The 13,516-nt window shown below is 36.7% G+C and overlaps 1 protein-coding gene across 1 annotated transcript in view; it reads right to left on the bottom strand.

Moving 5' to 3' along the window:
• Positions 1 to 11,571, bottom strand: part of pip4k2aa (phosphatidylinositol-5-phosphate 4-kinase, type II, alpha a) — a 54,781-nt gene extending 43,210 nt beyond the window's left edge. The window contains exon 1 of the mRNA NM_001128702.1: positions 11,237 to 11,571. Within this exon, the coding sequence (NP_001122174.1) occupies positions 11,237 to 11,377 (141 nt within the window). The 5' untranslated portion in view covers positions 11,378 to 11,571. The remainder of the gene's footprint in view (positions 1 to 11,236) is intronic.
• Between the last annotated feature and the right edge of the window lie 1,945 nt (positions 11,572 to 13,516).

Below are 13,516 nucleotides of genomic sequence, written 5' to 3'. Positions count from 1 at the left end.
AGCCGTTTCACTTCACTTCAGGACGCATTAATACCGCTCTGTAGGTCTATTGGAGACATTCGTAAATATTCCTAGCAAATCTAATAAATGTTGGAGACATACTTGTTACATAAACGCACTAAATCGGATTTCAGCAGCATTTATTTGAGAGCGCACAAAAAGATCTGCGCTTGAGCAGCACATATTTCAGGGGGCGTGCAAGAAGTTTTGTGCACGAGCAGAGGAAATCGGCGGGCAAGCAAAGAGATTCGCATTCTGGTAGGCTATTACATAAATGAGATCTCGACTTAATACTGCGCTCACGACATTTGTCATTAAAATACCGCCACAGGTAGTTGGTAGATTTGTGTAAAAAAGGCCTGCCGCCACAGCTGAAAAAATCCTAGAGGAAACACTCTGTAGTTTTTCTGTACTTGGTAACATATCAGAGATGGTAAGGGTCTGTATGTGTTCATATATGTTGCATATTCATTCATTCATTAATTTTCTTTTCGACGTAATCCCTTTATTAATCTGGGGTCGCCACAGCGGAATGAACTGCCAACTTATCCATGTTTTCATATAGAAATGCAAGCCTGATGAAGGTGACCCGTACCTACCTATTTTTTTGACATACAAGAGGTAAAAAGATTTATAAAAAAAACATCCTGTACGTTTCAAAACTTAAGACGTCATTGCTAGCTCAAAACAGATTTACTGAAAACAAGGATCCAAATGGTTTGTTTCATATTTCGGGTGTGTTCACACTTGGTTTCTTTGAGGGACCAAAAAAAAAACATTTAGTCCTTGTCTGCTTAGTGTTCAGCTGTTATTCTTCAAACTGAAAAATAGACAGGTCTGAGTGTTCTGCCCTTTTTGGGTCACATCTTGTGACCTCATGTCCTGTTATTTGCTTGACTTTGACGTCTTTTGTCCATGATGTGTTCACAATTTAGTCAAACTACACCATTCCAGAGTTTATCTTAAAGAGGCTTAAGACCTATCTTTTCAGGGGTCTCGGTCTGCTTTTTTAGTGCACACCAAGGTTTGAATATCAAAGTTCACACCAGTTTGCTTTAATTGAACCAAACCTGCCAAGTATGAAAAGCAAAGAAATGTAAGAGCAGCTATGTTTCCATCCAAAGATGCTAATTAAATTTATGTGCAAAACTGGAATATCTAGGGATGGGTACTAAAACTCTGTACTTTATAGATGCTACATTATAAAAGACCAAAGTATCGATAAGTTTTGATGTTAACGGTTCTGTTATCGATACTGGATAATTATTGCCGAATAAACATTACTTACAGTAGCTTAATTTAACTGACCAGCTTTTTCTGCACAGTTGGCAATCTCACTTGAGAAATGCTTGTGTTTAAAGCGAGCGTGTCAAGTATAAAAACCTTCACAGTTTTCGGCTGTGCGGGCGCACTCAGCGGAGGCTCACGCTAAGTGCACACACAAAGCTTGCGACACAGACTCGCGTGCACATTCAGCTTGTAAGCTTGCGGAATGAACCAAATAGGTTGTATTTTCCGAGTAAACAGCGACAATGCCTGTTGCAACAAACGCAACCAGCTGTTTTCTTGTATAAGCGGAAACGCAAGCAATCACACATTCGGTTACATTGAAAACCGTTTTTTTCTGCAGTAACCTAAATAAATCAAACATTAAAAACGCTTTTACGTCAGCTGTATTTACCAATATATAGCCTAAAAATAGCCTAGTAATAAACTATGTTTCTTAAGAAATTATGGAGAAAAAAAATGCTTATTTTTACATTGCAAGATGCTAAAAAAACTGTATTAAAAACACAGCTAACTCACAAAACAGTTAACTAATTCATGTGAAAGAGGGTATTTTTAACTGCAGGGAGCACAATAAACCAAGAAAGATGCCGACTTCGGCCAGAAAAGGCAAATATGTTGATTTTTATCCAGAAAAATGGTCATTTTCCTTCAAACCATTGTGCATTCTTTTACAGGGAAAAAAGATTTATTTGTTTTACAATTATTGGTTTTGTTTTATTTTATATCAAAAAACGTAATGATAAATTAAAGTGTGGTTAATTCTGTTAATTTAGCTTTTTCATAAAAAAAAAACAAAAAAAAAAGTAACGATACGAGAACCGTTAAAGTACTGAACCGATAAGTGGTATCGATAAAAGTAGTAATACCTTTAAAACCTTAACAATACTTATCCTTAGAAATATTGCATAAAACACATGCGAATAAAGCTGTGGTCACACTGGACTTCTCCCCATAGACTTCCATTTATAGACACGCGTATGCGTCAGACCGGAAACGCAAGCTTGTGCGCCATGTTTCGCAGATCGCTGCGTTGGAAAGTTCAAGTTGGTGAACTCTGAACTGTGAAATCGCATCACTTCAATGCATGAGACCAATCAAGGATCAAAACATGACCTCTCTGGACAGAAATTTTATAAATGGACCAATCATTTGCTTTTTTAAATGTCTAAACATAGTTTAATCCCGCCCCTTTTCACAGCGACGTACGGCAAAATTTCGCTAGCTTAAACTCTAGTGTGACCGCAGCTTTAAGCAGCTTTCCATCCAATGAGTCAAAGAGAACAAAAACATCTCTTCCTGATTTACTGGCGCCAAATTAAGTAAAAACAGAGTTTACAGTACTGCGTTAGGAAAAGCTGCATGAATCTTTTCCTTATTTAATAAATGACTTGTGCCTCAGAAGACAATGTCAACATGCAGTGAATGCGTGGTGGCGTTTAACGGCATGAGACACGGAGCACAGATGCTTTTGACTGGAGGTTCAATAACACTACTAAAATAGTTATGAAATTTTAGGATAACCAAAACAACTTTTCAGATGTTTTTTAATATGCTCAGCTGGCTGATTGGTCCATTCAACGCGCATACTGAAATTTGTTCAGTGTAAGTGTTCCAATTGTAGTTTATGTGCATCTTTGCTTATCGAATAAAAGGTTTATCCAACTCAGTTAAGCACATTTTCAAAATTGATGCGCATCTCGGCGTTTCCATCAACCATTTTTATGTGCATATCCAAAATGTGGATAAAAATAGGTGATACCATGTCAAAAGTTGTTTTGCAGGGACCATATTGTTTACATAGTACACAACAACGTCCATTGATTATTTTAATGGTCAAAACTGTTAATCATAGGGCTGTACAAATAATCAGAGCTGATTGAAGGCTTGGTAATCAGCTGTAAACCTGAAACACCTGCTTTCAAATGGAGCAGCCTTTACTACACAGAGACATGGCTCACTGACAAGCCCCATGAGTGGGTGATTTAATCAGTGCAATCCAGAAATCAAGGAGAATCATTATGCGATTCACTCTCACTGGCTGAGAGCGAAGTGGCAGTGTTGCTGTTAACTTCTGATATTAAAAATCTGATATTGCAATATTTTTTTCTGCTATAGATATTGTGATATGAATAGAGTTTCATAAGATGTTTTTATAGCTCTATTTTACAGATTTCAGGGATGTCTAACAGTATCAGGGTCCAGAAATTTTATAATCACAATGGAAAAATGCTTTTCTTATTTTGTTACTTTTTCCATAAAACAACAAAAACAATTTTTTGCCTAAATTGGATAAATTACACATAATTAAATAAAATTCATCTATGTTACACCGACAAACTAAATTTTGTGCCCAAACGTTCTAAACTCTTGAAATGCTCAGTCACAGGCCTCAAAAACACAAGCAAATGCTAAACTTTCACTCGATTATGTTTAAACTTAGCAGTGACTCTACAAACCACGTGTATTCTGGTCAACTATAATTCAGACTCAACGCTGCATATCTTGCGATGTGACTGTTGCGGATTTGCTCATTGTGATATCGATGCTGAAACCATATATTGAGCAGTTCTACATGAAAGCATATGAAAATAGCCTATTTAACAACAGGTTTTACTAAAAAACTTGCCTCATACTTACAGTCAAGAGTTTAAAATGAAATCATTATTATACCACATTATTATTATAAATCAATAAAAGCAGTTTAATTATCTATGCCACTTGATCTTGCGTGGCTCTTTACAGTTTCCATGTGAGAGACAGTGCCATCTGGCTTTTGGAGGAGAAAAAAACACCTTCATTGCATTTATTTTTACCCAATGACCCCAATACATATTTGTTCAGCTATTTATTTTTAAATAAATAGCTGAACAAATGCAGCGCATGTCAGAAACAGAAAGCTTATCATGGTTTTTAAGACAGCGTTGAAGCAACAAGCAGTCATGCTACAGAGTATGTGTGAGCCCAATGTAGAAACGTATTGATTAAGCACTAAAGATGCTACACAGCATATTGCTCTATTTTTCATCATATCTGCAAGTATAACAATGACAATAGCATTGTTTCGTTCAGACATCAAGATCAAACAGCTAAAGCTTCGTATGAAGGTTAACATGTTAATAGCTCTGAGTCAACCCTTTCTTTGAGTCAATAACTTTATAAACAGTGCTCTTTCAGATGTAAACCTCAGCTGGATGTTTTTATTCACGTAGAGGTGTGTTACACACTGCATAAATGGTTAAATTTAAAAAATCCATAACCAGGGCATTTTCATACAAAAAGTGCCCTGAAAAACAGGAAGGAATTCATCTAACCAAAAGGCTCATTCAAAACCTTGTAGACAGCCCTAAAGGTCACATTTGAGGCTATTCAAAGTTTTCTCGCATGCATTAAAACCTCAGATCTAAGTTTCATAAGACTATCTAAAACAAGAGTTCATCATCACAGGTTCAGACACACTTTGTTAAAACATAGCAACAGCAACAAAAATATTTATTGCAGCGTTCAACACTAAGGATTTTTTACTGGCCTGTTCGGGCCAGTGTTTCAGATTTCTACTTGCCCAGCCAATATTTTCACTGACCCCACCAAAAAAAATAAATAAATAAATTGAGCAGCTATTTCTTAAGGCTGATTTATACTTCTGCATCGTGTGATTGTCATAACCCACGGTGCCTGCCTTGCACGTTGCCGTGCATTTTTACTTCTGCGCACTGTTTGTGTTGCGCTGCAATAGCATTTCCCAAGTGCTAGCTAGCGGTGAGGTTGTTATGTTCTTCTGTGTCGAGTTTTTTTGCTGGTGTTTTGTTTTTTTCTGAACGCAAACTTAATGTAAAAGTAGCTAAAACTCGCTCATTTAGTGGTGGGAACCAGCAGACGTGCAACAACATTAATGATAAGGTAAGCTCCCTCTGGATTTAGAGCTCCTTCACTGGACTCCACACTTGTAAACACTCACTCCAACGGGTTTGCGCAGCTCTTGGTCTCACCCACACTCGACAGCGCTACCAAACCAGCCAATCACAGAGCTTGCGCTATAAGTCATTGAGACGTGTAGTTAAATTTTTTGAGAGGTGCGCGTCGGCATCAGCAACGGCAAGGGCTATGCAACTTTGCCAGAGCAAACACATGCGCTTGATGCAGAAGTCTAAATCAGCCACACATTTTAAACAATGTGCCAAATAAAACATCTGTGAATCTAGATTTAAAATTTAAAAAATGAAATGGCCTATTTCCACTGAGTGGTATGGTATGGTACGGTTCGGTACGCTTTAATGGCCTTTTCCAATGTCAAAAGTTACCTAAAAGCGAAACGTACCGTACCACTTTTTGGGTACCCTTTGCAAAGAGTAACTATCACAGCAAAAGGGTACCAAAAATAAAGGTGAAGCTGGAAAAAACAAAGAAGCAAATGATTGTTTTAGCAACCTAAAACATGAACAAGCTGCCATCTTCAACTTTTATCATCACCTTTTGACCCATTATGAACTCAGAATGACGGAATTACTTTCTAACAGAGGTTACATGTGCTGCTGAAGATTAAAGACAGCGATGAGAGGTTTGCACTGCCTGGGCTATATGTTGCGTGTTGTTTTAAACCCAACTAAGGACTAAATCTATGCTGTGTGTAGTTTTTCTGTAATTGGTAACATATCAGAGACTCTACGGGTCTGTATGTGTTCATATATGTTGCATTTATGTATTTTATGTAATTACAGACGTTACAGCTCATTGTACATTGACTTGCATCTATTTTGCATCATTGATTTGCAGTTATAACCTAATCATGTTCATTATTAAAGGTAAATAATAAACATTTATACGCAAGTATTTTTTTTTTATAAAATAGGGGTGTCGATTGAAATTTATGCTCAATTTCGATTATCGAATCAAAAAATAGAATCGTCGATGCTGCCACGCCCCCATGTCACGTTAGCTTGGCTTGCCAAGCGGGAAAATATCAGGCTTGTTGCAGTGCTTGTTAAACTGCAGAAGCAGGAGACCCGTCGACAGAACTTAAACCCTCTCCTCTTTCAATGAAGTCGCCGGTGTGTAAGCATTTTGGATTTCCAGTGAGTTATGTTGACAACGTTCGTGTTGTCGACAAAAAAAACACAGTTTTGCAAGCTCTGCTATGTACGTATTACGTATGGTTCGTCCGATAAACAACACCGGCATCGCGATCCTCCGCCCGCCCCCGTTGCAAATCCGCTCGCGAAAAAGGACACACTCAGGCCCTGTTTACACTGTCTTTGTTTTTAAATGGCATTTTAGAACGACAACGATTTGACATCCACAGTGGTGTGTAGCATTTCTGAGCAGCCCTCCTTCCTCTCTACCTCTGAAAATGCACATCACGTGACCACACAGACACAGACGCACTCACAGCCATGCGCTCCAGACAGCAGGTCCAGGCAGTCAGAGGACTGCTTCAATCTTTCACTCACTTGTACTTAGTCATTTTAGCGAACACTTCAGATACTGTTGGCTGGTTCCTGTTGGTTGTGAGTCTTTTTTTACCGACGCCATTATAACGACACAGATCACTGCCTATTCACGAGTCCCGCAGAAAAAGTGATTGACAGGTGGTAATTATGTGTGTAACTTGCCTTTATTCATTTACTGTATGATTTGTTTATGGGTAAAACAAAGACCATGCAGGTCAGGTAGTTTAAACAGTAGGCTAAAAATAATTAATTAGTCATTAATTAATTAACTATTCATAATCGAAAATCGAACCGAATCGTGCCTTCAGAATCGAAAATGTAATCGAATCGAGAATTTGGAGGATCGTGACACCCTTAGTATAAAACATCTGTTTTGTGAGAAGTGCTTCTCATATGATATGTGAACGACCCGTACACCATGCCCACCAAATAAATAACATGCTCACAACATCCAATCAGATAAGAGCAACCGAAAAGCAATATGTTGTTTACAACATCACAGAGAAGACAAGAGAAGCATTTAAAGGCTTGAAAACACAAATTGTTACTTTTTTTTTTGTATTTGCACACAATTGACAAATAGTCAAAGGCAAATTAAACATCCAAAATTAAACAGATCGGGCCAGTAGCAATGCTGTCTACTGCCCCAAGCGTCTCTTTGGCTGGCCCCCGGCCATCGGGCAGTCCTTATTAATGAGCCGTGTATTGAAAAAAAAAAACTTCTAAATCCAGAAGTCATCTGCAGTCTTATTAGTTTGTTTAAAGGGTAGCAGTTAGGATGTGCGTGATCAAATCAGAGCTTAATGTTGATCTTCTACAACTTAAGGTTGAAGTAAATCTGTTATCCAGGTCACTCACCTGCGCTGCCCTCCCACGAATAACAAACTCAGGCACACTTAATTTGTGTATAGGTACTGATAGGTAATAAAAACAGAATGAACTGATAGTTTTGGTTTATCTTCTCTTACTAGCTACACAGATAAGAAGTAGCATGACGTTTTTAGTTGAAGCTGATACGCCTACAGCAAAGAAAATCGCAAATAGCATCCCACAAGCAGTTGAGCAGAAATGCACGTTACTGAGAAGAACATGTAAAAAAACCATCTAATCAAAGCGGTCTGATTTGAGCTTTAAAGACTTTGAAGACGATCAGTCTTTGCCTTAGGCGGTGTAAAAATAAAATAGTATGTCTATTTTCCCAGTGCCACAGATCGGCTGCTGTATCTTAAGTATTTTTAGAAACTCCTTATGCAATCCAGACATAGACAGAGCAACTCTTGGTCAGGGTGGGAGAGTCTGGGAAGCTTGGAAGGCTTAACAAAGAGAAAAGTAAGAGATAAAGAGATTAAGAGAGCGTAAAGACCTGTACTGAGTAAGCAGAAAGGGGAGGGTAATGCAACAGCCATGAGTGAATAAAACAACCACTTCCCACTGCCTGTTTGCCTTTGTAATCATCTCAATATCCTCTTTTTGAGCATTAATTCTCGTATCAATTTCAATGCATACACAATTTAGACATACAAAAGCGGAGATGCTCCTTAATACGAGATTGAATAAGGTTACATTATATTCCCCATTCACTGGTTTGCTAATCAAATTCAAGCATTGTGGTCCTTAGTGGTCAAGAGCTGCTGCTGCTTTTCTGTTTAGTAGTCTGAGCTCAGTGAGGGCCTGCAGCTGCATGCATGATTCATTAGCAGAGTAAGCACCAGAGAGCTGCACCAACTACTCCACCCTCAACTTTCTTGACCACATGAGTTGCATGATATCTAAAATTTCCAGTACTAGGTTCCAAGGCCCCATTTGCAGCCTTTAGAAATGTAGTAGCGTGGTTAGCTCTGGCCAGTGGCAGTCAATGTTTTTAACTGATGGGGCTGTCACAGATAAGAAGGGATCTGTTCTCCGCTTGTCTCTTGTGATTTTTGGCCTCCCCCTCTTTCTAATTCCATTCCAGTCCTGCAAGACCAAGAGCTGACCTCCGCTATGACCCATGGCACAATGCACCACAGCTCGCTGTTGATGTTTATATCATGCAAAACAACCTAACAAGCCGCTGTGGTTCAACACTTTTACATAATACAAAACCTTTTCTGCTTATGTTCAGCTTGAAATGGAAATTTGTTCTTTCGTTTTAATGTCCGCTATTGTGAAAGATTCATTCATGCTTTTTCTTTACATTTTATATTAGGTTTAAACTTTTTACATGTTTACATGTTTAAATGTAAATTTCATTCATACATGTGCTAGACTTTTCCCAAAAGTATCATTGTTTTGTGTTTTTGATAATCCATTTAAATAGGTCATAAAATGCAGAAGAAGTCGCTACAAAACTTTCAGCATTATTTTTTAAACCACGAAAACCGATGGCATTCAATTAAACTATAGTTTACATACATTACTTGCTGACATATTAAAAGACTAATATGATATAACACTGTAGTAAAATCACTAGATTTTACCCATCCGACAGAAAATAATTAATTATAAAATCAAATGTTGTATTTTCAAGAATGCAAATATTTTATTTTACATACCTGTACACAGAAGGATGATGAAGAATTTTACCCTTACTTTCCTATATGTTTTCTTTTTTCTTGTGACAGGCAGGTAAGGCTTTTACAAGAGGCTTTAAGTATAATACAAATAGCCATGTTATTTTCATGCCTTGTCTGTTGGAACATTTTCTTAAATGTCAACCATCCATGTAGGCTACATTTATCCTCTGTAAATATACAAATAAAGCAGAAAATGACCCTTAAGGGTGGTATGTGTGACTGGAAAATAAATAAATTTAATGTCTCAGACATCTAAACATTCGGAAAATGTCACCAGACAGTGTAGAAAAAGTACAAAACTGAAAACAAGATGCAACAATAAAGAATGACATTTAAAAAAAAAGCTTTGTGTTGAACCCTAAAAGAATGCAGTATGATTGGTTTGTGACAGCTCATTCAGAGCAACATCAGAAACAGCTGGAGGGGGCAACCGCATGTCACATTAAAAGTATATGGACTATCAGAATGTTGCTGATTTCTGTAAAGACTAAATACTGCTATGCATCACCTCGACTAATATAATCATTTAAAACTGTATATACCCAAAAACAAATACATTAGCAAAGTTGTTTTTTCCTTTAACGACAGCTAAATGTTGCAACTAGTAGAAGAGTCAGTAGCAGCTGAGATGAGTCTTGCTTCAGCTTATCATCTTGCAACCAAAACTTCCAACAGGAAATGATTACTCACCCACAACTCCACTACTGATACAGATATTATTTTGCAACGTCTTTGCATGCACGTAAAAGGACATAGAAACCTTACAAATGAGATTCCTTACATACCAAATATGAAGGCTTACAACTTTACAGCCTTAAGGGATATATCATCTAAATTTGAAATGTTGCTGTTAATTTACTCACCCCCAGGCCATACAAGATGTACAGGACTTTTTTTTTTCTTTAGAAAAACATTTAACAAACATTTTAGCTAAACTGGGGTGATCCTTAAAAATTAAGTCAATAGTTGAAAGTAAAAAAAGGAATATACAACACTTGTGGCTCACTATAATAAATTGGCTCTGTGCAAGAAACTAAACATTACTTGCAACATTAACCTTTATTCAGTTTTAGAAAACAGTCCTGACTCACGACAATCTAGAGAATAAACTTCTTAGCGTATATCCATCATCACATACATCATGTATGTGCAGGCACAAATTTGCACAGGAGTTTACAACAGTTTATTTACAACAGCTATTCAGGATGGATGTGTTGTATTGTTCATCAAATAGGTTGATGTACTTATGCTGCAGGCTGCAACCTACAGTATATAAGATATAAACAAACAATGCAACCTCAGGTGTGAGTTTGAGCACAAACACACACACACATCATTGTGTGACAGTTTCGAACACACTTTGCAAAATATTAATAAAAGTTAATAACATAAAAATTAATGTTTGGTTTTTTGCACAGACCAACAGTTTCACTTCCTAAGTACTTCATGCACTATGAGGAATTAATCTTGTTTTGCATATATATATATATATATATATATATATATATATATATATATATATATATATATATATATATATATATATATATATATAAAAACTCTAAAAATGGCAGTATATGTTAACTTGCAATCTTCTTTATTGTTTTACTTAAAAATAAATATAAATCATCATAGATCGCTGGAGATTAATAAATTAATAATTAAACCTCATTTTTGCAATTGTTTTACAACCATTGAACTTCCTATAACCACATAAGGATATGCAACTGTTTTACGGAGCAAATTAAAATGTTATGCATTAAACTGATGGTTAAGCAACATAAAAGAATCAAAGCAGCCCTCTGATGATCATGAAGACCATGTACCAAACAGAAGGTGCCAACTGCGGGTTGAAAGACACCCTAAAGTTCTCTTTGCCTCTTAATTGTAATGCGCTGATCAATAACGGACACAAACACAAAGGAAAAGGCTGCAGATTTCACTCACCGAATGGTTAATTCCCCACATGAGAACACTGAGCAGAGGGTCGCTGGCACGAAACAGCTTCACTTTCTGAGCCACGAAGTGTTTCTTCTTCGTTTTTGTTTTGCTCGCAAACGATGAGACAGTGTTACTAGCCGAGGCCATTGTTTGTTGTATAACAATAAATTAACTATCACACAGTGACAAGTGCTTTAATTAAGCTAGTGGTGTCCTAACTGTCTCTTAGTAAAATATAATTTGGCATAACGTTCAGTTAGCTAACCGCAGCCAGCTAGCTGTACCAACTCAACTATTAGCTCTCTAGACAGAAGAATAACTCGCCAAATGCGCTAAAACAGTCTGCCGTTACATATAACATGAAAGTTAAGAGCAAAACGCGGTGTTATTTGTAAGTTCTCAAGCGTAAAAAGCAAAATCCCCTTAAGACTTCATCAGTAAGCCTTCCTTACTTGCTAAATCGTTAGCCTCCCAAGCCAGCCCCTCTTAACACCCCGTTTAGGGTAAATTAGAAGAAATACTGACGGAACCAGCTGGAAACAAATAAAAAATGTAATCTGAACGGCGTCAGTGTAATTTGAGGAAAAAACAGCGGGTGGAGAGGCATCCACTGCGGCGCTGCTCCATTAGCATGCTAGCTCGCCCCAGTCAGGCTAAGCCTACAACCCTTCAAATATGTCTCAAGCAAAATCCCACTCCCACTTTCTTTCTCTGCCGCTTGTCTGCCCCGAAAAGGTGTTTATTTTTAGACGAAGCCAGTATTCCGAGAGTGGAAGGTGTCCGAGTCCAAAATCGGTGTGAATTTTGTCTGTGATATTGCTAGAAGTTGGTGTATCCGGCTCATCCGCACTGCCCAACTGACGGACTGACAGCTACACACACGAGCGCGCGCGCACATACACACACTGACACACACACATTTGAAATAACACATAATAAAAATTATCTAAATGTCTGCAATTGATTAAAAATAGCAACATTTCTTGTTTAAAAGAACAATGGCAGATAGATTAATTTAAAACATACTTAGATAAGCGTCCCTGTTTAGCGAACAATTATAAAAATGTCAACTAATAAAAATAAAAATAATAATTAAGAAAATTTCAATTTAATAGGATAGAAGAAAAATAGAAATGTTATTAAGATGAATACATACTTTTGTATAAAATAAATGATCAAGTACGCCTAAATAAGATTTACATAATCGATTAACATATTATATATATTAATTATAGATCAATAATAATGCAAAAAATAATAATATTAGGAATAATCAGATTTTTTAAATATACATATAAAATTGAAGTTAATAATAAAACTTGGATTTTCATATTCGGGGGTCCATAACATCTAGAAGGTTGAAAACCCCTGGCCTTAATTTATGGTGTCTCTATGTGTTCTCCAGTTTTACAGCACAAATTACTGTGGCGCTCCCTGTTCCACCCCGCCTGGATCACCCACTGCTGAACATGCTCCTCATTCCAGCCATGTTATGGAGTGGGAGGAAAACGAGGAAAAGCTGCTGTTGTCCACGAGCCTGGGCATGATCCTCATCCAGAGCGTCCGGGGCTCCTCCACTGACTGCTGCTTCTCTAAGAAGTTTACAGATCAAGTACATTTGAGATTGATTATTGATTTTGGTTTTAGAATTTCTCCATATTATGTTAATTTCATTATTTTGTGTATCATTTAATCTATTTAATAAATCAGTCTGAACACATAACAGTTCATCAGAAACATTTTATAAAAAATAAAAAAATTAAATAAGTAAATAACATTTAAATTGCACTAAAACAATCTAGATGCACAAACAAGACATTAAATAGAGGGATATGTCACAAAGAACGAATATAAAATTGCTTGTTTTATAAAGGTGGCACTGATTTACACAGACCGATGCCCTATAAAACTTCTGTCGTTTGATATTCCTCGTGTAATAATGTTTTTAGTTTATAATTGATTTAATGATAACATCAAAACCACTATTCATGGTTAAATATAAATGGAAAGACAGATTAACTGACTTAAGGCTATTAGCTAATATAGGCTAATCCACAAATATAGTCTAAAACTTTAAGACTATTTTAGAACATCAAATAAGTAACTGAAATGGCTGATATATCACATGGAAACAATATATTATTGCATATTTGATGTTCAATAGGCTGATATTATAAACCAAAAAAAATAATAAAACATGTTATTTTATTATGACCATTTTTTCATGCTTTCTCGTCCCTTCAATAATTTAATTGTGTACAATTTAATAAAGTATTAACGTCAGAG

This window comes from Danio rerio, chromosome 24 (genome assembly GCF_049306965.1).
Source record: "Danio rerio strain Tuebingen ecotype United States chromosome 24, GRCz12tu, whole genome shotgun sequence".
In the NCBI taxonomy this organism is placed as follows: domain Eukaryota; kingdom Metazoa; phylum Chordata; class Actinopteri; order Cypriniformes; family Danionidae; genus Danio; species Danio rerio.
The sequence above is the reverse complement of the archived record's forward strand: the minus strand, read 5'-3'. Positions and strand labels throughout refer to the sequence as shown.